Genomic DNA, 23,929 nt, shown 5'->3' with positions numbered 1-23,929 from the left:
AATTGTTTTCAAGTATGATGATGGATCCCCTGGTCACATTATTGGATACAATGTTCCGGACCCTGTGACAATTGTGGGAGTGGTATGCTGCTGCCAATCATGTGACCCGGGGATCGTGACGAGGCTGGAACCTTTGATTCATCTTTATCATCATTTGATGGATCAACTATGTCAATTTCAGCTCTTCAAAATACTGCATTAATAAGCAATATGAAATACTCTATTTCTCCTGTGCAGGCGCTGTAGAGTAATTAAGAACTTACCAGTTTAACGTACTTATTCCAACAGCGGTACGTACTTTGATCTACGTTTGGGCTGCCTCTTCTAACACAGTGGGATTGTTCCAGGAAGATCCACCTTTTAGAGGGTCTTTAAAGGGGCTCTATCACTGGGAAAAGTCATTTTTAAGTAATCACATCCTTGCATAGGCTTTAGAAAGACTATTCCACACCTACCTTTAGTATGTCGATTGTGGTTTTTGAATAAGTCTGTTTTTATTCATATGCTAATGAGCTTCCAGCCAGCACAGGAAGTTCCCAGCAGCACTTGTCTGCTATTATCTCCTATGTGTGTGTGCAAACAGGAAGCTGAGTCATCATCATCAGCAGCAGCCTGTGTATAGGAAACAATAGCAAAGAGGGTGCACGATGCATCGTGCACCCAGTCTAATTAGCATATGAATAAAAACGGAATTATTCAGAAACCACTGAGGCAATCTACATACTAAAGGTAGGTGTGGGATAGTCTTTCTAAAGCCTATGCAAGGATGTGATTAGATAAAAATGACTTTTCCCAATGATAGAGCCCCTATAAATATTGCAGCCACTCACTTATCATGGTGTATCTATACATGGGCATTTTAACCAATTCACCATAAATAGGATATTTGTATTTAATATACTTTACCTTTATATATTCTCTTTCCTCTCCACAGGCCGAAGAAAGACATTTATGTTATTGATCCAGCAGGCAATTCATATTACAACTGGCTCTTCTGTATTACGATGCCCGTCATGTACAACTGGACAATGATTATAGCAAGGTGAATGACTACAACTCCCCTGTACCCATGGATGCTTGATACTGGATATTATCTGTCCCACTATGGATTTAAAGGGGTTGTCCAGGTTCAGATTGACTCTCCATACTGATGACCTATGCACAGAATAAATCAAGAGTATGTGATATAGGGAGGTCAGACACCCAAATCCCGCACAAACTAGCTGTTCTGGCAGAGTCTGGGTGCTGGAAGCTATGGCAGTGGACAAAGGCTGTTCCTATTCAAGTGATAGGAGTGGGACAGTACACCCGTCTACTACATTATGGTGGTTCCAGGGAAGTGTACTTGAATAGGAGAGCGTGCATGAGCTCCTCAATCCACTGCTATAGATTCTGGCGCCCAGACGCTGATCGAGCACGGTTTGGGTGTTGGACCACCACAGATGATACTGATGACTTATTCTGGGTCATCAAACAGGATGATCTTATTTTTGTGACATACAGTATGTTCCTCTTTAGTCAGATATACAGTATGGTATAAAGTATGTCCTTCACATTTCATAGCTCCTTTCGTCTTGCAGGGCTTGTTTCGATGAACTCCAGCAGGATTACCTGGAAGTATGGTTCTTTCTTGACTACTTGTCAGACATCATCTATATTGCCGATATGTTTGTAAGAACAAGAACAGGTAAACCCGAATCTCAATAGAGGGTATAGTAGTCATGAATATATGTAAGGGTGAGGTCCGACCTGGTGCAACTGTGGTAGAGTTTTGCTGTGCCAACTTACAGTACATTATATATGGATTGGGTTTTAAAAACCTCTTTCAGATATATCGGACAAAATATACATTGAATCTAATGTATGCTCACGGAAAGGCTGAGGATTTTCAGAGAGGATTTCACACGTAAAATCAGGACTGTGGAGTAGGTAGGCCAGACCACCAAATCCGATTACACTCTTTCTCAATGGCCTGACTATGACTCTGGCTCCAGCTACCTCATCAATGGTTGGCCATGGTCAGTCCAAAGCAGTAAAGCTCCTCTGATTCACGATTTTTTACATATGTAACACAATATAAAACAAATTAACTATTAGAGATGAGCGAGTAGTATTCGATCGAGTAGGTATTCGATCGAATACTACGGTATTCGAAATACTCGTACTCGATCGAGTACCACTCGCTGTTCGAATGGAAAAGTTTGATGCAGAACCAGCATTGATTGGCCGAATGCTATACAGTCGGCCAATCAACGCTGGTTCTTCTCCTACCTTTAGAAGTCTTCTCCGTGCAGCTTCCCCGCGGCGTCTTCCGGCTCTGAATTCACTCTGCCAGGCATCGGGCCTGGGCAGAGCCGACTGCGCATGTCCGCTTGTAGTGCGGACATGCGCAGTTGGCTCTACCCAGGCCCGATGCCTGGCAGAGTGAATTCAGATCCGGAAGACGCCGCGGGGACACTGCAAGGAGAAGACTGCTCGGAGGATCCAGTGCGACCCTCACTCGTGGACTTGGTAAGTATAATTTGATCGAATGTTGCCTACCCCTGAAACGAGCATTTTCCCCCCATAGACTATAATGAGGTTCGATATTCAATTCGAGTAGTCGAATATTGAGGGGCTACTCGAAACGAATATCGAACCTTGAACATTTTACTGTTCGCTCATCTCTATTATCTACACAATATTGATTATTGTGTTATTAAGAATCATTTTATTTTGAAACTGTAGTCGGAATTGGCAACTTTTTTCCAGCTCCAACTTCGCCCAAAACTGGCCACAACGTCGACTCCAACTCCGCAGCCAAGATGAAATTTGTTTCAAACCTGCATTAAAATCCATAGTGAAAAATATCCACCATACCTGGACTTGGCTTAAAACTTCACATCAACTATCTACCAAGATAATAGTGACCCCTGCTCTTTATATAAATGATACATCTATGACCTTGAACCTAGACACGTACAACGTAGATGAGTTGAAAATTGCTTGTAGCTCTTTGCATTTTTTTCTTGGTTTCTTAGCTGCCTCCATCCTACTCCACAAAAGCATGTTCTCTAGCACTAATGTTACTTGAAGGACAAAACAAATAGAGATCAATAGACTTTCTTTGGACTTTTATCCTTTGCAAGATAATATACTGACTTTGAAGACCCAAAATTCACAGATGACAAAATTTGGGGCACGTGTAGCAAACCTGTCCCTAATTTTGATGGATCAGATGCTCCATAGGCACCCATATGCACATAGGGAGAGGGGAGTATGCCACTGCCCAACCCCTATGGCTAGAGATGAGCGAACACTGTTCGGATCAGCCGTTCCGAACACCACGCTCCCATAGAAATGAATGGAAGCACCTGGCACGTACACTTTGCCGGCGACCGGTCGCCGTGCCAGGTGCTTCCATTCATTTCTATGGGAGCGTGCTGTTCGGAACGGCTGATCCGAACCGTGTTCGCTCATCTCTACCTATGGCCATAGCTTTTCTTCACTCGGGTCTAAGCTTCTGTATACATAAAAGTGGCTTGCCTTTGCGAATGAATGGCCTTGGCTTGTTGAATTCTAACATGGTCCACCATTCTTCTCCAGCACAAGTCTCTATACAGTAGATGGTTGGTTGGGTTTGGCCAACTTTCATTGAATGTGTATTACCATTTATCATGTATCTGAACAAGCCAGGCCCCTTCTGTAAAAGGTTGTTTGTGTCAAACGTTCCTCGGTTAACCCTATTTCTTCTCATTTAAGGTTATTTGGAACAAGGTCTTCTGGTCAGAGATGAAAAAAAACTGAGGGACAAGTATAAAAAGACTTTACAGTTTAAGCTGGATGTCATGTCCATTATACCAACGGATATATTGTATTTGCAGTTTGGACTAAACTATCCAGAACTCCGGCTCAATAAACTGCTAAGAGTTGCCCGTATGTTTGAGTTTTTCCAACGAACTGAAACAAGGACCAACTACCCCAACATCTTCAGGATTTCCAACCTCATCATGTACATCGTGATCATCATTCACTGGAATGCTTGCGTCTACTATTCCATTTCTAAAGCTATAGGATTTGGAGAAGATTCATGGGTATACCCTAATACTTCACACCCCGATTATGGTCGATTGGCCAGGAAATATGTCTACAGCCTTTACTGGTCAACACTCACCCTAACCACTATTGGTGAAACTCCTCCTCCTGTGCTAGATGTCGAGTTTTGGTTTGTTGTGGCCGATTTCTTAGTAGGAGTCTTGATTTTCGCTACCATCGTCGGTAACGTCGGTTCCATGATTTCGAACATGAATGCGGCCAGAGCGGAGTTCCAGGGTAGGATCGATGCCATTAAACAGTACATGCATTTCCGTAAAGTCAGCAAGGACTTGGAAAAAAGGGTGATTAAGTGGTTTGACTATTTGTGGACAAATAAGAAAGCCGTCGATGAAAGAGAAGTGTTGAAGTATCTACCTGACAAGCTGAGAGCAGAAATTGCTATCAACGTCCATCTCGACACACTGAAAAAAGTCCGAATCTTTGCGGATTGTGAAGCTGGACTCCTGATTGAACTTGTGTTAAAGCTACAGCCTCAAGTATACAGCCCTGGAGATTACATATGTAGGAAAGGAGATATTGGGCGGGAAATGTACATCATCAAAGAAGGTAAACTTGCCGTGGTGGCCGATGATGGAATTACACAGTTTGTGGTTTTGAGCGATGGAAGTTATTTCGGAGAGATCAGTATTCTGAACATCAAGGGCAGTAAAGCGGGGAACAGAAGAACGGCAAACATTAAGAGTATTGGATATTCTGATCTGTTCTGTTTGTCTAAAGACGACTTAATGGAAGCCCTCACTGAATACCCTGACGCTAAAGCCATGCTTGAAGAAAAGGGAAGGCAAATCCTCATGAAAGATGGTCTCCTTGACTTAGATATTGCTAACTCAGGAGCAGATCCTAAAGACATCGAAGAGAAAGTTGCTCACATGGAAAACTTAGTTGACAATCTGCAAACAAAATTTGCTAGACTGTTGGCCGAATATGACTCGACCCAGCAAAAACTTAAACAGAGGGTGTCCAAAATCGAAAAAATGTTAAAGCCTGAAACTGAAGCTCCAGAGGGTGTAGATACGGAGGCACCGAAGGAAGAAGACCCTCCTAAAGAATAAACCGGTGGGTGAGGGACTTTATGGTTATGATAGGGGATTACAACGAATCCTTCGCTTACAGTATCAGACCAAGATTACGAATGGTGACAACGGAGGGTCACACGAGAAGATTGAGCGGTGGTGAACAATAATATATGAATATAAACCGGACAAATCGTATTGGTGGAAGAAATGTTGAGATCGCTGTATACGGACTTGACATGATTCAAAGAATATTTAATGTTTTAGCATTTTCTTGAAATAATAACTTTCTGAAAAGAACAAAAAATAAATAAAATTGAGTAGATCCTATAAGTTTTTTTTTTCTGACCACGAAATTAGAAATGACATTGAGATAACAGAATAAAATCTGAAGGAGAAGACTCTAAAGTGACCATGACACAGGTCTAACAATTTTAACCTTCTCGGATGACTTTTTCCTCCACGTATAGGAATGACCCTTGGTCCTTTGTATGGTTCTAGTCTTCCACTTGTCAATTCACTCCAGTTCTATTCTTTGTCCTTCTTTAAAATGAGGAGTCCAGAACTGAATCCCATGAATATATAGGCAAAGTATTGTATTGGGTTCACAGGTTTTAATTTCTTATATTTTTGTAGCTGCTGCTTAGCATTGAACACTGCTGCTTAGTTTACGGAATACCCAGGCCCCTCTCTCGTCCTGTTTACCCCAATTTTTATTCTATTTAATGAGTATATATACTACTATATATGACACTAAGCTCCATTATTTTGCCCGTTCTTTGAATGGTTAACCATTTTTTCTGTAGACTTTTATAAGAGCGTTTACTATGTGTTTTTATTTGGTCATTTCCCGCTGATTTTATGGCACCAATTAGGCTCATAATGTGGCACGTAGACGGCGTGGGAGCTTTTGCGGCCCATATACGCTCCCATTGATTTCAATGGGAGCTTGGATCGTATACGCAGTGCTATTTTGCAGCCGGCGCAAAATCACGGCCGCAAAATAGCGCCACGTATATGGTCCCGGCTCCCATTGAAATCAATGGGAGCGTATACGGCCCGCAAAAGCTCCCACAGCGTCTACGTGCCAAATTACATCGTGTGAACCCAATGCTAGATTCACACTAGCACCTGCTGTCCGTTGTTCTAATCCGACCAGGCAAACTACTTTAATAGTGGTTACATATGGAGCCCGATGGGCCACACTGACTATAATGGATGAAAAGCTGTGCGCTGATTTCAGGTGGACAGTGCAACGGAGTCTCCTATGGAGACTTTGGCATAAAGGTGAACATTGCCTAAGATCAATTTTCATAGGAAGCCAATGAAGATAGCAGGAGGAAAGCCTGCAAACATTTGGATAGCACATGAATGTTATGTACATGTTGCTGTTGCTCAGAATTAAAACCGTGGCCCCCATGGTGCAAGGCAACAGTGCTAACCATTGAGCCACCATGCTGCCCTATGTCTGTATCATACCCATATACCATCTTAACTATTTTTCCTTCCCATCAGCACTTACATCAACCGCCTGTATAAAGAACTGCAATTTGACCCCATCCAAATGAATGTGGTTGCCATTCCGACCCCACACAGTCGGGTGTCCAGGAGCTCTGCCGGGCACACTAAATTATTGCTGCGGCTCCTTTATTCTCACAAGTGGTCCCCCCACCAGTCACAAAGGGATGGAATATCCTATCCTAGCCATGTGTCCATAACATTTACATATGTTAATGAGAAATACAGGGTAAATTATTACATGCAGCCTGAATGTAAGACTCTATTTAGTGACACCGATACTGCCAGATATCGTCTCATTTTACCATGTCCTGCGGTAACGTAAAAAAATAAAACACCATAATTTTTATTACAGAAAAAAAACCTGTACAATATGTATAAATAAAGTGAAACAGTATTTTCACACGACGTGTCCAGCCTCCATTTATAACTCAATCCAGACAGGTCAGAGTTAAACATGTTCGGAGAAATATTGTCTTGATCGAGCATTTCAGGAGGCGTGTTAAATTTATTGATTTTTATGATCAGTAAATGTTTAGCATTGATCTTGCTGTGTATGGAAGGGCAAAAGTGGCTGTCAGATGAAAGTAGCTCTACTATCTTTGCTTAAAGGGGTTGTCGAGGAATTTTTTTTTTGGTGTATCCTTAGGACAGACTATAAAGACCTGATCAATGGGAGCTGAGCTGCCCTGAACATTGCACTCATTGCACAGGTTCTGATAATAGAGGATGTAAGTGTTAGGTCATTGAGTGAGCGGAGAACACGGGTTGGACGGTAGACAGAGATGAGGGAGGAAATGTATGGAGGTGCGGCATTATGGAGAGCCTTGTGGATGAGAGTGAGTTTATTCTATAATGAATAGGCAGCCAATGTAGTGACTGGCACAGACCAGAGGCATCGCTGTAGCGTCTAGCCTGATAGATGAGCCTGGCCGCTGCATTCAGAATAGATTGTAGAGGGGAGAGTTTAGTGAGGGGAAGACCGATCAGTAAGGAGTTACAGTAGTCAAGGCGAGAATGAATCAGAGAGACAATAAATGTCTTTAGTGAATCTCTGGTGAGGAAAGGGCGTATTCTAGAGATGTTTTTGAGGTGGAGGTGACATGAACGTGCGAGTGATTCAACATGAGGGGTGAAGGAAAAGTCTGCATCAAACATGACCCCAAGGCAGCGGGCATGCTGCCTAGGAGTTATAGTAAGGCCTGAGACTGCAATGGATATATCAGGGACAGATCTGTTAGACGGTGGAAACAGTAGTAGTTCAGTCTTGGAGAGATTTAGTTTCAGATAGAGCAAGGACATGATATTAGAGACAGCAGAGAGACAGTTGCTGGTGTTCTGTATGAGTGCAGGGGTGATGTCACGGGAAGATGTGTATAATTGGGTGTCATCATCATAAAGATGGTACCGCAAGCCAAATCTAGCAATAGTTTGTCCAATGGGGGCTGTGTAGAGAGAAAAGAGGAGGGGGCCTAGGACTGAACCCTGAGGAACTCCAACAGAAAGGGAAAGAGGGGAGGAAACAGAGCCCGCAAATGATACACTGAAAGTGCGGTCTGAGAGATAAGAGGAGAACCAGGAGAGCGCAGTGTCCTTGAGGCCGACTGAGCGGAGCATAGTGAGGAGAAGTTGATGGTCAACAGTGTTAAAAGCTGCAGAGAGGTCCAGAAGAATAAGAGAGAAGTCACCATTGGATTTAGCCATTAGGAGATCATTGGAGACTTTTGTGAGAGCCGTTTCAGTAGTGTGCAGAGTGCGGAAGCCAGATTGTAAGGGGTCAAGCAGAGAGATAGCAGATTAAACAAGAATAGACCAGGCGTTCCAAGAGTTTAGAAATGAAGGGGAGGTTAGAGACAGGTCGATAGTTAGCAGCACAGGATGGGTCCAGGGAGGGTTTTTTCAATAGCGGGATTATAACAGCATTCTTGAAAGAGGATGGGAAAATTCCAGAAGAGAGAGAGAGGTTAAATATTTTAGTAAGGTAAGTAGTGACAGCAGGCAACAGAGATTGGAGAAGGTGTGAGGGGAAGGGGTCACTGCTGCAGGTTGTAGGGCGAGATGAAGAAAGTAGTTGGGAGACTTCCTCTTCTGTAACAGGTTCAAAAGATGAGAAAAGACAGTCTGAAGTGCGGTTGGTGAGGGGATCATTGCTATGGTAGGTGGTGGGATCAATGCCACCTGGGGCTTGGGAAGTCATTTCCTGACGGATCTTATCAATTTTGTCATGGAAATACGTGGCCAGGTCATCGGCACTAAGGTCTGTGAATCGCGTCTGCACCTTGGGTGTGAGTAAGCAGTGAAAAGTTTCAAAAAGCCTTTTAGGGTTGCTGGAGAGAGAAGAGATGAGGGCGGTGAAATAGTCTTGTTTGGCGAGGTAAAGGGCAGAACTATATGTTTTAAGCATAAATTTGAAGTAGGTGAAAGTGATTTTCTCCAGAGACGTTCAGCACACCTAGAGCACCGCTGAAGAAATCGTGTCTGTGGCGTGTGCTAGGGTTGCTGCCTGCTATGTGACACTTTACGAGTGGAGGGGGGAGCTACCTCATCCAATGCATTTTTAAGGGTTTCATTATAGTGACTGGTGGCCAGATTGGGACAGGATAACTTGTTGTGTGTGAAGCTTTCTGTGCCCATACACATGAGATGTTAGTCGATAGCTCACGTTGATTTTAGGCAGGACTAGCAGACTTTCTATTGTGTACGATGGTGTTCTGTCTAATCTATCCCCGATGTCAAGACAAACAAGGATTAGCATTTTGGACTTTTATATATTGGTCCCTTTGGCGATAACATACTGCCAGAGGAAAGAAAACCTGTCAAGACGACCTATATTAAAGATGTCATAAGCCAATAGGTTAAACAGTCATAGTATAAGATTGTGGAAACAGCAGGTAAGAACTGTATTTTAATCAGTACCTCTATTTAAATGCATGGGCTCCTCGCCACAGAGCATTGCGATCTGCAGCTAGGTTAAATTCTACCTGGGTCTGCTGGGCCTTGCAGAACTTTAAGACCCAGACTCCATCAAAGATCTGCTTCACCATCCAATACTGCATTGAGGTGGGGTATTTAACCGTTGCTGTAGCACGTCATTTACTGTTCTTGCAACTGGTTTCCCTTTGTTTATTCCCTGTACCTCTGCCTGATGTTGCAGAACTCCTGGTTACTGGCATTTGGCTTGCTCTCCTGGATAACTACTCTGTTTCTGAGACCTTCTGGACTTGACTGTAGATTGGACTCTGACACACATTTCTGGTCACATTAAACAGCTTTGACTGTTTGATGAACAGGACACTATGAAGTATCTCACTAGATATAGACAATGCTTTTACCATGAGAAATTATTTATTATGATTACTAGAAAGTTATAATAATGTAGGTCAAATAATATGCACAGTAAATGTATATTACATTACACAGGTTTGGAGAGAAAAAAACAACAAACAACTTATATGAGAGAACATTCTTGCAGTAAACTCAGGGGCGTAACTACCGTGGTAGCAGTGGAAGCGGCTGCCACAGGGCCCGGGACATTAGGGGGCCCGGTGACAGCCACTACCGTTGTGTCTTCTTTTTTTACCGCTTGAGTTACTCCAGCCGGTATCGGGCCCTATTTACTTACCCATCCTGGCTGGGCCGGGATCGGTAAGTGACACCGCGGGCCCCCTCAAAGACTATCATTATACTCGGGGGGTCTTTGCAGGACATTTTGACTAGAGATGAGCGAGTAGTGAAATATTCGATATTCATTTTGAGTAGAGCCTCAATATTCGACTACTCGATCGAATATCGAATCCCATTACAGTCTATGGGAAAAAATACTCGTTTCAGGGGAAACCACTATTCGACTAAAGGAGATTCACCAAGTCCACGAGTAGCAGGAGCAGTGTTTAGGAGGAGCGATGTGCAGTTAAAGACGCACGGACCTCATAGACTATAACAGGTCTGTGCGCTTTAACTGCACAGCGCTTGCAGTTGCGCTGACATTCTGTTCGGGGTAGTCCTCCTATGGACTCCTTCCGGACGGGAGGCAAGCCCTAATGTGAACCGACCCTTACTCGTCCTGCAGAACCAGCATTGATTGGCTGAATGCTATACAGCATGTTACAGCAGCATAGTAATACAGATACAGGATAATACACAGTAATATATTACAGACGTAGGCACACATATGCTGAGAAGAGAAGATATACTAGGAGTCCATAGCAGCTAAGGAACAGAAGAAGAAAGAAGGAAGACTTCATAATCATAATCATTTAGTTCTCTGTGCGGAGTGATCTTCGCTTGGTCTGATCTAGATTATACAGCCTGATCGCGGTTGGGAGGAAGGATCTACAATAGCGCTCCATCTCACACTTGGGGTGAAGCAGACGGTCACTTACAGTGCTGCCAAGTCCCATTACTCGTCCGGCAGAACCAGCTTTGATTGGCCGAATGCTATACAGTGTATAGCATTCGGCCAATCAACGCTGGTTCTGCAGCAGGCTCTTCTTTGCTAGTCGGGAGAGCTGGCAGCTTGCGGTTATGTCAGGATACGGAGTCGCCGCGGTCTCCTTGCTGCGCGGCGTCTCCCTGGGAGACGTGTTAGGAGTTCTATTGGGTGTGCTTAGGTCATTAAGGGTTAATCTTTTCCTTGCCTTCAGTCTCCATGTCGTTAGCTATCAGGTGTGTTCTCTGCTGCTATTTAAACCCCACCCAGGCATGGATCCTTGCCAGCCATTCACTTTGGGTTTCCTGGTCCCCCTGCTCAGTCTGATTCCCTGTCTGTTTGTATTCCATATGTTTCTTGGTATTTAGACCCGGCTTATATTTTTGACTATCCCTTGTCTTTTGATTTGGTACCTTTTATTATATCTCCTGGCTTGACCTCTTGCTCGTCTGACCTCGCCTTCTCTTCTGTGTCTTGCTGGGACTTGTGGTCCTCCCTGGTTCCATGCTGTTTAGTCTTTTGTTTTGCATTGCATTTACACTGTGCTTTCTGTTTAGGTGTGACCCCGTGACTCCAGTTCCTAGGACTTTCAGGGCCTCCTCTCCCCTTATCCTAGCCGCCGGATAGAAGGTTAGGAGCCGTGGTAGGCGCACTTCAATTAGGAAGTGCATTGGTCTGCCTCATCTCAGATATTACAGCATAGTTATAGCTGCAGGGCCATTAGTTGCAGTGTTGCTTTCCCAGCTGTGTCACTTTGCACTGCCTGACCCTGACTCCAATCCTTACAGGTTAGCTGACATTTTCTCATAGGAATGAATTGACCAGCGTTGATTGGCCGAATGCTATACAGTGTACAGCATTCGGCCAATCAACGCTGGTTCTGCCAGAAGCTCGTCTGTGAGGAGGCGGAGTCTAAGATCGGACTACAGCAGTTTACATTGTGGTCCGATCTTAGATTCCGCCTCGTCACAGACGAGCCTCCGGCAGAACCAGCGTTGATTGGCCGAATGCTGTACACTGTATAGCACTCGGCCAATAAACGCTGGTCAGTGCATTCCTGTTAGAAAAAGTCAGTTCCTGCATAACCGCAAGCTCTCCCGACTAGCAAGGACGAGCCTGCTGCAGAACCAGCGTTGATTGGCCGAATGCTATACACGGTATTGCATTCGGCCAAGAAATGCTGGTTCTGAATCAAATCTTTACTGCGAATAGCGAGTAGTATCCGAACGAGTACGAGTATTTTGAATACCGTAGTATTCTATTGAATACCTACTCGATCGAATACTACTCGCTCATCTCTAATTTTGACAATATCCCAGATATCGAATTTTAGAAAATATATGGGCATGATTTTTATTTTGTACATATCAAAAATGTGAAAATCGCCCTGGCTACCAGAGGTACAAAATGTCTAAAAGCTACTGGTTTAAACATGGCTTAATTTTTTACTTTTGCAGAAACATATACAACAAAGTTCTCAAAAATAACAAAGTCCACGTTAAAGATAAAAATTTGTTTTATTAGTTGAATTACAATTTTGAACAACTGTAATAAATTCACGCTTCAATATAAAAAATTAAAACCAAAAATGTTATTTAAAAAATAAAATAACTTCACAAGACAAAAAATAAGAAAAAAAAGTGCATACCACAGAGGAACGTTGAAGCCCCACGTTGCAGAAACGCTTTTTGTTTTTGTTGCAGATTTTGCTGCAGTTTTTTGGATCCATAGCCAAGAATGGTTACAAAAGGAATGGGGAATATATAGGGGTGGGGAATATTCCAAATCCTTATCAAATTATGAGATCACCAATTGTATAAAACAAAATAAGAGTTTTATTTGTTAACAAGTAGGAACACACACACATATAAGCATACAAGTATAGTGTGTCTGCCCACAGACTTCCAATAGACACTGATTTCTATACCTTACTGGTCACATGGTTTTATGGGTTGGCTTTTTCACAATATATGGAAAAATATCCTGACATCATATCATAACAACATATAAAACAGGAGACACCCAAAACTTAGTGAAGAATTGAGTAACTTATTCATCAGCCATCTTATAAACAATAACTGTGCATGCGCAGTTGGCTCTACTAGTGTCTCACTGGCAGAGCCAACTGCGCAGGTGTCGGAGGTGACGCAGGAGGAAGACGACAGACAAAGGGAGGATCCAGCCGAAGATAGAGGCGTCGCAGGATCGTGTTCTCGAGCAGCAGTGGGGACACCCCCATCGCATTTTCAGTGATGGGGGCAGGCCACAGCCAGAGAACTAATCTACATACCAGTAAAAACGGTATTTCTAAGGAACGGCGTGGCGGTGATCACATCTAAAGGTAAGAGACGAATAGCCTTTCTAAAGGCTATTCCGACATCTTATCCACAAAAAAAGAGGTTTTAATGGTAGAATCCCTTTAATATCCATCACTACAAATTCTTCTACACTATCTACCAATAAGTATTTGGACAGCCAGTAATGTTCGGTGGAGATGGAGTTATGGTCTGGGGGTCTTTCTCCTGGTATGGACCCTTGGTCCCAGTGCATGGTAAACTCAACACCAACACCTATTGCACTATTTTAGATAACAGTGTGCTCCCTACATTATGGCGGTTCTATGGGTCGGACCAATGTTACTTCCAGGATGACAACGCCAGCTGTCATGTAGCGAGGTCTACCATGGCTTGGTACAGTGACAATCAGGTTATCCGACTGGACTGGCCTGCCCAGACTTGAACCCTATCGAGCACCTCTGGGACGAGTTGGATCGCCAAACTAAGGGGTGCCGCAGCCGACCAAAATTGGTGAAAGAACTTACCTGTCTTCTCCAAGCCGAATGGAATAAAATACCACTAGTCGTCATACAAGGACTTGTGGAAAGTGTGTCCCGGAGGGATGAGGCTGTAATTGCCGCTCAGACCACAGTCCAAATACTTATTGGTAGACAGTGTATAATATAATGTGAAACAAGACATTCCCAACAATAGGAAGCTCTTAAATTTCTCACTTCTGCTCAATCTACTTCTGGCTTTGGCTATAAAAAAAAAAAAAAAAAAAAGCAACAAAAAGTCGGCGTTTCCGCAAAGTGGTGTCTCAGCCTTGAGGAGGTTTATGGAAAAATACAAAACTGTTTAGTGTTTACAAAAAAATACTTAAAGGTTTCTCCAAGTCTGATGGGGCTTCTCCACATGAGTGCAAAGTAGTTAAGTTCTGAATATTATGGGGAAGTCCATGCATCGATTTCTGCTCGCCAAGTCTAGGACTTCTCTCATAACAGAAAATAAAAAGTCATGGTTGGTGGCCTCATGCAGAGCTCTCTGAAACCACTGTTTGCGTGCATTGCTCCCCACATTGTAAAACCTTGGTGTAAACAAAGGATCGCATACCTTTGATGCGTGTCTCGCCATCGCCTGGACGTGCTTAACATTGTTATTGTAATCTAATATAGCTAGCTGAGTTCTGGCCACCAAGTCCTCAACAAAGAATGGGTCTCTTCTGGGTTGGTACTTTGATGTGGTGCCACGATAAACCTCAAGCTCGGCACTATGGCAGAAATTAGAAACATGTCTGAGGTCTTGCTGAAGCTTTTTACTACGTACTATTGTCTTGAGGGATCTGTATGCTCTTCCACCTTTGGAGAGCCAATTTTTACGTTGACAGGCAGCCTCAGGTATGGCGTCATGCCTGCAATGTTCATACCCTCTCCCCGTCTGCCATGAATGTGTGTTCACAACATGGTACAGTAGAGAATTCCATCTCTGCGCCAAAACATCTGGTTTCTCTTCACAGGTGCTCGCGCACCACCAAAGGTGCGACTTAATGGAGCTCACCCAAGATGATAACTCAGAACAATTTTTTTTCCGACTTGCACGTTTTACTTGGTTGCCCACTGATCGGGCTAAATGCCAAGCATCGATTTGATGGATGATAGAAGAAAACTCTTCTTTTATCATTTTTCTTATGCCGACACGACGCCCCGTGCAGACCAATTTCACTCGCAGCTTTTGATCGAGCAGGTTCTGAAGGACTTTCTTGCAGGCTACTTTTTCTACCGCAAAATAAGGCACTGCAGTCCTTACTCGTCCAATATGGAAACCGATGATCTTTTTAGACTGCGCCTCCATCATGGTGTACACGCAGAATTTCGTCCTGTCGCCAGGTGAATAACATTTGCTGTCGCCAGCCAAACAGACAGGAGTTGTGGCCAACATTTGCAAGTTTCGTCTCTGCTCTTCTTCCCATTGATGATTTATGGAGGGAAATAGATACTGTACCTGGTTCTTAAAATATGTGAGTTTATTAACATTCAGAAGTCCCAATAAACTGAATAAGTGTTGCGTCTTCACAAAAGATGACCCGCTGCACAGTATCGCAGAAGACAGAAGAAGATTTCCTACTGGCATATGCCCAATTTTGGGTTGGCTTTCCCATAGACAATAGCAGTGTCTGTCTACACAAGTGACATATACGCTTATAAAAGAACCAACACTTTTTTTCTCTATTTTGTTTATTGGTTTCCAACACCGCCCTTGGTATTGACAAGGGACTTTATAGATAAGGGCATCGAGGCAACTCTCAAATACCATGAATTTATGTTCCTTTATGGGATCACTGCGGTTGGAGCAGTCAGATAAAAGACTGGTTTCCCTAAGATCGGAATCGTAAGGACATATTTTGTCAGTCTCTGTGGAAGACTCTTTGGACACGTGGAAGGGGGTGTCAACTTCACGTTTTCTACTGAAAGCATTGTAATCTATATCCTTTGGTGAAGTTGTAAAGAGTGACCCCGGCAAAGGAGTTTCTTCTGTAAGATGGAAGACTTTTGATTTTGGGGAAACTCCCCTACCTAATTTTTCCGAATTGCCATCATCTGTTTGTTCGCTTTCATCATCCGACATCTGAGTTTCATAGTCATCGGATGGGATGACATATTGTAACACAGGTGATCCTTCATCGACAGAGTTCTCAAGGGGTATGGGTGAAGAATCAGAGTTTGTAGACTTCGTTCTTATCCGACACTGTACTCTTTTGTGATACTTTTTAAATTTCGTTTCGGTAGAAACATTTCTGCAACCCATTTTGGGGTCTGTCTGTGTAAAGCAATCCTTCCTTCCAACATAAAAATCAGTCAACACACCAATAGATCTCATTGTGGTGTCACCCATAATCCTTTGCCCACAGTGATAGCAAAAGCCAGAAGAAGGACCTGGATCTTCATAGACAGTCATCAACATCGGGGTAACTGAATCTTCAAGCCTTTGTCTCTTGAATGGTCGCTTTTGGAAAGCTGGGAGTGCAGGTGATGGTATGATGTCGAAGATGGTGGGGACAGCATCTTTTCTTAAAGCTTTCCTCCATCCTTCAGCAACGATATAGGAGCCTGGAGAGAAATGCTTAGAGCACATTCGATATTTGTCATTTTTTTTCCCTTCAAGCACCTTCTCTGCAAACTCATCTAGGTCACCAAAATTCTGCCCGGTTTGTGCTAGCCAACGTTTGATCATCTCTTTGTTTTTAGGAAACACGTGTAGGGTAACTCCTTCTTCGTGATGTCGTCCACCGGAGGGACAGCCCTTCACCATGCATGCTGGCATACTGTGAGCCAAAACAGACAAAAACAAAACAAAAATCAAAAGGTTTTAAATACTGCTACGGTATATGGCGCTGACTCATATCATGCTGATGTTGATACACAATAAACTATAAACGTTACTTCAATAAAGGGGCTTTTTGGCACGTGCATATTAATGATCAATTTTTAGGATACCAATATGTGACATAGTGTTGTCCAACAACTGCAAGGAGTTTGTATGTTCTCCCCGGATTTGCATGGGTTTCCTCCGGGTACTCCGGTTTCCTCCCACACTCCAAAGACCTACTGATAGGGAATGTAGATTGTGAGCCCTATAACACGCTGAGGAATAGGATGGTGCTATACAAGTAAGCATAAAATAATTTAAAAAAGTAGATGTGTCTGATGAGACGACCCTTTTATAATCAATGTTAGCTGCTAAACTGCATGAAGACAGTGGTGAGAGTACCGTATATACTCAAGTATAAGCCGACCCCAATATAAGCCGAGACCCCTAACTTTACCACAAAAAACTGGGAAAACTTATTGACTCGAGTATAAGCCGAGGGGGGAATCCACCATTGCAGATAAAAAGTCTGGTCATGTGCATTGCAGCTTAGTAACTCCATGGGGTTCATAGTAATAGCAGTTAACCCCATCATGTCCCTCACATTAACCCCCTGTGTGCCTCACATAAGAGTTACTGATATGTGGGACATATGGAGGTAATAATTAGGCATCTTCATAATTAAGGTCCTTCATTAGTCCCCTCATGTGTCTCACATATTAGTAACCCTTATATGGGGCACACAGGGGTTAATAGGAGGGACATGATGGGGTAACTGTTATTAATGTGAGGCACATGGAGTTACTGAAACTAAATGAATAACCCCAAATGCCTGACATTACTAGGCAGAGTAACTAAAGGAAGGTCCCTGTGTGTGTCACGTTACTGGAGCTTCCTCTCCGCCATACAACAGACATCTTCCATAAGACACAATGAATCCCGGCCACTCATCTGCAGGGGAGACGCTAAATCCTAGTGTGCTAAAGGACCTCTGATGACGTCATGACCATGTGATCGCACTCTGGTGTGGGCGGAGCTACTAGGATTTAGACTCAACCTTATCTGCAGATGTTACATACCACTGGCTACAGGACCTTTGATACCACACAGTCACGTGACCTCATGACAAGCCAATCACAGAGCAGTAGCACTACAGGACCTCCCCCTTCCAGTTTTCTGTGCTCCGTGGACCCGGACTCGTGTATAAGCCGAGGAGAGCTTTATCAGCATGAAAAATGTGCTGGAAAAGTCGGCTTATACTCGAGTATATACGGTAAATTATTGAAGTCAACTGTGCCGGTGAATACCAGATGTTGGATAGCAACCAGGTAAGTATTTTTATTTTGACTATAAGCTTCTGTAACAATTTTGTCACATTTTGTTTTTCTACATAAATTTGCCTGCCTTATTTAACATGTATACAGTCCTATCTTTAAGCAGCATTGATATATAGTGTTTTGGAAAAATATTCAGTATAATGTATCATTTATTAATTTGTACCTCTGTTTATTCTGAGATTAGAAGTCTAAGACAGCTTTGTGACAGTCAGCTGATCTTACAAAAATATATTATTAATAGAGATGAGCGAACAGTAAAATATTCGATATTCGTTTCGAATAGCCGCTCAATATTCGACAATTCGAACGAATATCGAACCCCATTATAGTCTATGGGGAAAAATGCTTCGTTTCAGGGGATCCCACCATTCGACTCAGGAGGGTCACCAATTCCACCATCACACCCCAGGAAATGATGACAACACCCTGGAATGCAACTGGGACAGCAGGGGAAGCATGCCTGGGGGCATCTAACAAGCCCAAGTCCCTGTATTACGTCGGGATCCCTGTTAGCTTGCGATATGTGCAAGCTGACTTTTTCCCATAGGAATGCATTGACCAGCATTGATTGGACAGTGTACAGCATTCGGCCAATCAACACTGGTTCTGCCGGAGGAGGCGGAGTCACAGCACACAGCACTGCTACACGGAGAAGTGGCAGAGCTCAGCACACACAGAGATGCAGCTGAGCTGAGTGTGCAGCAGGGTTCAACGCACACTCAGCTCTGCTGCATCTGGTGTCAGCACTGCTACATCTGAGATCGGACCACAATGGAAACTGCTGTGGACGGATCTTAGACTCCGCCTCCTCCGGTAGAACCAGCTTTCATTGGCCGAATGCTGTACTCTATATGGCATTCGGCCAATCAACGCTGGTCAATGCATTCCTATGGGAAAAAGTCAGCTCACGTATATCGCAAGCTGACAGGGATCCCGACCAGATAGAGCCCCAAAGAGCTAGGTGAGTAACAATCCCCCTAAATAAAGGTAATCTCTAGCTAACCCTGCCTGTAGATCTGTCCCTTTCTCACAGTCACATAGTTCACAGTCCCAAATTAAGCGAATGTTAAACTCACCATTCTATTTTTTTTTCGATGCCTCCGTTGTCGTAGTTCCTGTCCCACCTCCCCTGCGCAGTTATTGGTGCAAAAAACGCGCCAGGGAAAGTAGGAGGGGATACGAATTTTTACTGCGTTTGCCTTGTGGTATTCGATTGGAATCGAATACCTCGAACTGCCTGATATTCAATTGAATATCTATTCGATCGAACGGTGTTTGCACATATCTAATTTTTAACAGTTCAGTTCCTGCTGCTCCTTTTCCTCCTCATCTAGTGTCACCGGAGGCTGTACAGGGGGAGAGATGACAGCAGCAAACTGTGCTCTTTTTTCCTGACGTCACTTGCCATTTCCTCCTTAAAGGGATTCTATCATTCGGAAAACTCATTTTTAAATAAGCATATATTTGCATAGCTTTTAGAAAGGCTATTCCACGCCTACCTTTTATTTGTTAATCCGCGCAGCCATTTTTGAATTACCCGCTTTTATAGATATGCTAATTTGCCTCTAAAAGTTCACTGAGCACTGTGTGTTAGGTGAGAGCAGGGAAAGCGGAGGAGTCCTCATTATCAGCAGCTTTCCCTGCTCTCACCTCCCCCTGTTTACACCTAACACACAGTGCTGAGTGAACTTTCGGGTGCACCCTGGAAGCTAATTAGCATATCAATAAAAGTGGGCTAATTCAAAAATGGCTGAGAGGATTAACAAATAAGATAAGATAATCCTTTAATAGTCCCACAGTGGGGAAATTTCAGCATGTTACAGCAGCATAGTAATACAGATACAGGATAATATACAGGACACATATATGCAGAGAAGAGAAGATATACTAGGAGTCCATAGCAGCTAAGGAACAGAAGAAGAAAGAAGGAAGACTTCATAATCATAATCATTAGTTTTCTGTGCGGAGTGATCTTCGCTTGGTCTGATGTAGATTATACAGCCTGGTAGCAGGTTGGAAGGAAGGACCTGCGATAGCTCCTTCTCACACTTGGGGTGAAGCAGACGGTCACTTACAGTGCTGCCAAGTCCCATCAAGGTCCCAGACATGGGGTGGGATTTGTTCTCCCGCATGGAGGTCACCACAGACAGTATCCTTCTGTCACCCACCACCTGTACTGGGTCCAGGGGGCTCCCCAGGACAGCGCTGGCCCTTCTGATCAGCCTGTCAAGTCTATTTCTGTCCCTGGTATGTCTGGAATAGCTTTTCTAAAGGCTATGCTTAAATAAAAATGAGTTTTCCCAGTGACAGGATCCCTTTAAGGCTAAAGCCCCACGTTGTGGAAATTTTTTTTGTTGTTGTTGCACATTTTGCTGCCGTTTTATCCAAAGCCAGGACTGGATTGAGCAGAAGGGAGACTTATAAGAGTTTCCTATATTTGTCTCATTCCTTTTGTAGCCACTCTTGGCTTTTGCTCAAAAAATGCACCAAATTTGCAAGAAAAAAAAAAAAGCTGCTTTTCTGCATCATGTGCCTTAACCTAAAGGGGTTTTCCAGGCCCCAACAGCGTTTTTTTTTTAATTTCACAGGATGGTTCATCAATATATGATCAGTGGGGTTTGAGCCAGATCAAGCAGCGATCGGCTGTTCTGGGTGTCTTGGGCGGCAGAAGCTGCCACTTTAATCAGGGCCAGAAGGAACTCTGCTGCTATCCAAGTAATCGGTGCAGAGCTGCAGTCCCATCCATTCTATAGCAGAGGCATTAGTAACATATTCCAAGAGACAACTTTAGGGTGAACACAAGCCTACCTACCTTTATATACAATGAGGAGAGTTTACTTTGCTTCAATGGAAATCTCAATTGCAAGAGCACTGAAAAAAAACAAACAAGAAAAATAAAATTGATACACGATTTAGAAAAGTTTTTTTGACGATTCATGATAACATAAGGATGTGTTCACATTAGTTGGGGAGTCAAGTAACCTGGACGTTGAAAAGAATGATCCTGTGTTTTGCAAAATAAATGACCCTCACAATTTTTGCACCATCTCTGGTTGCCGTTTGCTTTGTATGAGCTGGTCCAGTGGTGTCTTTATTACCAGTGGCATCAACTAGAAGGATGAAAATTGCCACATTTGTAGTGTGTGATGAGTCTACACCCCAAGGCAAGTGACAAACTGAGAAAATGTCTTCCATTTCCTCCACCTTAAGAACTCACATTCAAATCCTTGCTCTTACAGGCCAGTAATCACATTTGCTGAGCAAACAATATGGTGAGGAACCAACTTTAAAAGGAATCTGTCAAGGCAATTTGGAACACTAAACCACCTACAGGTCCTTATGGACCGGGGATTTAGTGTCCAAAAACTGTTGTAAAACTCACCCTGTGCCGATGCAGTCCTTCACTAAAGCCAGAGGAGTAAAACCTTGGCTTCCATGTGCATGCGCTGGATCTTAGACGTACATCCCCGGTGTCAGTGTAGAACCGCGCAGGTGCTGGGAGCAATAGAGAGGAGTCTGAGGAGACGCATTTCTAGGTAAGTATAAAGGTTTTTTAATTGCGGACATAAATTTTAGACAGGACAATTTTGACACTAAACCCACCCTGAGGATGGTTTCGTATTCCAAATTGACCTGATAAATTAAGGGGTTAAAAGTTCTTGGGACTCATAGATAGCACCTTGGAGTCTGAGGGATTGACAGCTTTTTCTTAAGGAGTTTCTATATGTCTGAAAGAGGATTTGAATGTCACGGAGGGATCCGCTGCTTAGGATCCTGCACTATTAGCTAGATCAGAGAATGTAATATGTTTGGCACTTCATCTGCTTGGCTGGACAATGCTCCCCCAGATCTAGGAGGTCTGACTCAGGATATAAGAACACCTTTAGAGAGCCTTCACATGGAGTTATGCTGTGCTCATTCTGATCGTAAAAACACATTCAGAATGAGCGCGTAAAAAGCAGCTCCCATAGACTTGAATGGGAGCCGGCATACATGTGAAGGCTCCCTTAAATGGAAATTTCCTTTATAAATCCATGATCTAAATCTACATACCTGTAATCCCTGCACTCCTCCAGCAGACTACAGACTCTTCTTTAAGGTATATGGGGTGCAGATTCCAGGCTGCTGCGACTTCGAGGGCATTTGCACTTAGAGAGAGGTTTTCCCCCACAGAGACTGTTCTGATTATCTGTAGAAGTAGAAGAAATGAACGTTACTGACTTATAGAAACCTGCAGCAAAATCTGTCACACCGAGACTCAAAGACTGATGTCGACCGTACTCCTGGACTGCCATATAATCACAGCCTTCACCTCATACAGATGGTATACGCATGTAACAGCAGAGCTCAGAGCACGGACTACTCACACATATGTACGTCTCTAAATGTACCCCAGCCTTAAATGGGGTTATGCCACGAAAAGTATTTATCCTCTATCCATAGGCTGAATGTGCAGGACAGGGAAAGGACTCCACTGCACCCCCCGCGGGGCCAGGCGTAACAGAAAAAAAAATGGCATTTGGGCTTCCCCGATTTATTTTACCACTACGTTTACCATCTGGGAAAAATCCTACTTCCTATCCTATCCTACTATTATAAATCCTATCCTACTAAGTTTGTGGGTTTGGATGTTTGTTCCTCAATCACTCCGAAATGGCTGAACGGATTTGCATGAAATTTGCCACATACATAGATATGAACCCCGATTAAAACATAGGCTACTTTTTATCCCGGTAAATGACATTACTACACGACTGCAGTGAAGGAATGTAAGTTCACACAACACTAAAGGACCTGTGATGACGTCATCACAGGTCCTTCAGCTATTCTAGGATAGGATCATATTAGGCACTGGGTGGAGCTACACACCATTTTGTGGGCGGAGCTATATAGGATGAAGCTGCACAGTGTGAAAGCTGATGAAAATGGAAGATCAGGAGTCTACAGAACATGCAGACTGTGTGTGGGCAAGAGGAGTATATCGGGTGTAGAGTTTCAGTGAGTACTACAGGGAATGTGTTGTTCTGCCTCTGATGGGGGAGGGGGGAGAACTTTGGCACATTTCGTTCAGCCCTTTGTAACACAGAAGTTGCTCAAACAGTCACATAACAAAACCCCTGTAGTCACAATTGCCTTATGTAGCAGAGTTTAGGCAGCGCTGTAGCACACCACTATAGGCTCTCCATATGCAAACATGTACATACAGCTGGGTATCATGCACATATGCAGCGATGTAGCAGAGCCGAGACGCGGGAGCAGGCTGATCGAACTTTGGCACATTTGAGCAATATCCATTCAGACCTTTGTAACACAGAAGCTGCTCAGACACTGACATAAGAACACCCCTATAATCCAAATGTCCAGATGTAGCAGAGCTTAGGCAGTGCTGTAGCACAACTCAGTACGCTCTCCATATGCAGAGATGTACATACAACTGAGTATACAGCGCATATGCTGCGATGTAGCAGAGCCGAGACGCGGGAGCAGGTGGATCATCCACAACAGCAATTGGCTAAATGTGAAGTTGCGGGCATATGCTAGTATTTTTATAAGTTTATAGACCGGGCATTTTCGGACATAGAGATACCTAATGTGTATGTGTTTCACAATATTTTTTTTTAATTATTTTTATATGTGTTCGAGCAAAAAGGGGGTGGTTAAAATTTTTATTTTTTTTTCTTAAATTGTAATTATTAGAACCCCTAGGGGTCTGATCACTAATGCAAATGCATTGTAAATTACCGGCACTTCTATTACAGGCTACATAGAGCATCCTGTAATAGAAGATAATGCCGGACAAGCTTGGGAGCCTGAAGAAGTCTGTCATTGCAATAGATCTTGATCTGGAGACGGCCATCGAGAAGATAGTCAAAAAAGTCCTGCAAGAACAAATAT

General features: G+C 43.4%; 2 protein-coding genes across 2 annotated transcripts in view; one reads left to right on the top strand and one right to left on the bottom strand.

Moving 5' to 3' along the window:
* Positions 1–5,231, top strand: part of CNGA1 (cyclic nucleotide gated channel subunit alpha 1) — a 28,903-nt gene extending 23,672 nt beyond the window's left edge. Inside the window, exons 7-9 of the mRNA XM_075261426.1 lie at positions 935–1,042; positions 1,581–1,687; positions 3,742–5,231. Coding sequence (XP_075117527.1) covers positions 935–1,042; positions 1,581–1,687; positions 3,742–5,147 — 1,621 coding nt within the window. The 3' untranslated portion in view covers positions 5,148–5,231. The remainder of the gene's footprint in view (positions 1–934; positions 1,043–1,580; positions 1,688–3,741) is intronic.
* Positions 5,232–14,105: 8,874 nt separating this feature from the next.
* On the bottom strand, positions 14,106–22,209 carry LOC142187312 (uncharacterized). The gene is made up of 3 exons (XM_075261539.1): positions 22,088–22,209; positions 20,847–20,905; positions 14,106–16,653 (listed from the first exon to the last, which is right to left on the bottom strand). Exon 3 carries the CDS (start codon positions 16,650–16,652, stop codon positions 14,262–14,264), a length of 2,391 nt encoding a protein of 796 aa, XP_075117640.1. The 5' UTR covers position 16,653; positions 20,847–20,905; positions 22,088–22,209; the 3' UTR covers positions 14,106–14,261.
* Positions 22,210–23,929: the final 1,720 nt, after the last annotated feature.

The sequence above is a fragment of the Leptodactylus fuscus genome, chromosome 1 (assembly GCF_031893055.1).
Source record: "Leptodactylus fuscus isolate aLepFus1 chromosome 1, aLepFus1.hap2, whole genome shotgun sequence".
Taxonomy (NCBI): Eukaryota; Metazoa; Chordata; class Amphibia; order Anura; family Leptodactylidae; genus Leptodactylus; species Leptodactylus fuscus.
The sequence above is the reverse complement of the archived record's forward strand: the minus strand, read 5'-3'. Positions and strand labels throughout refer to the sequence as shown.

Coding starts and splice junctions, on each gene's coding strand:
- LOC142187312 (XM_075261539.1), bottom strand. CDS start 16,652: ATGCCAGCATGCATGGTGAAGGGCTGTCCCTCCGGTGGACGACATCAC.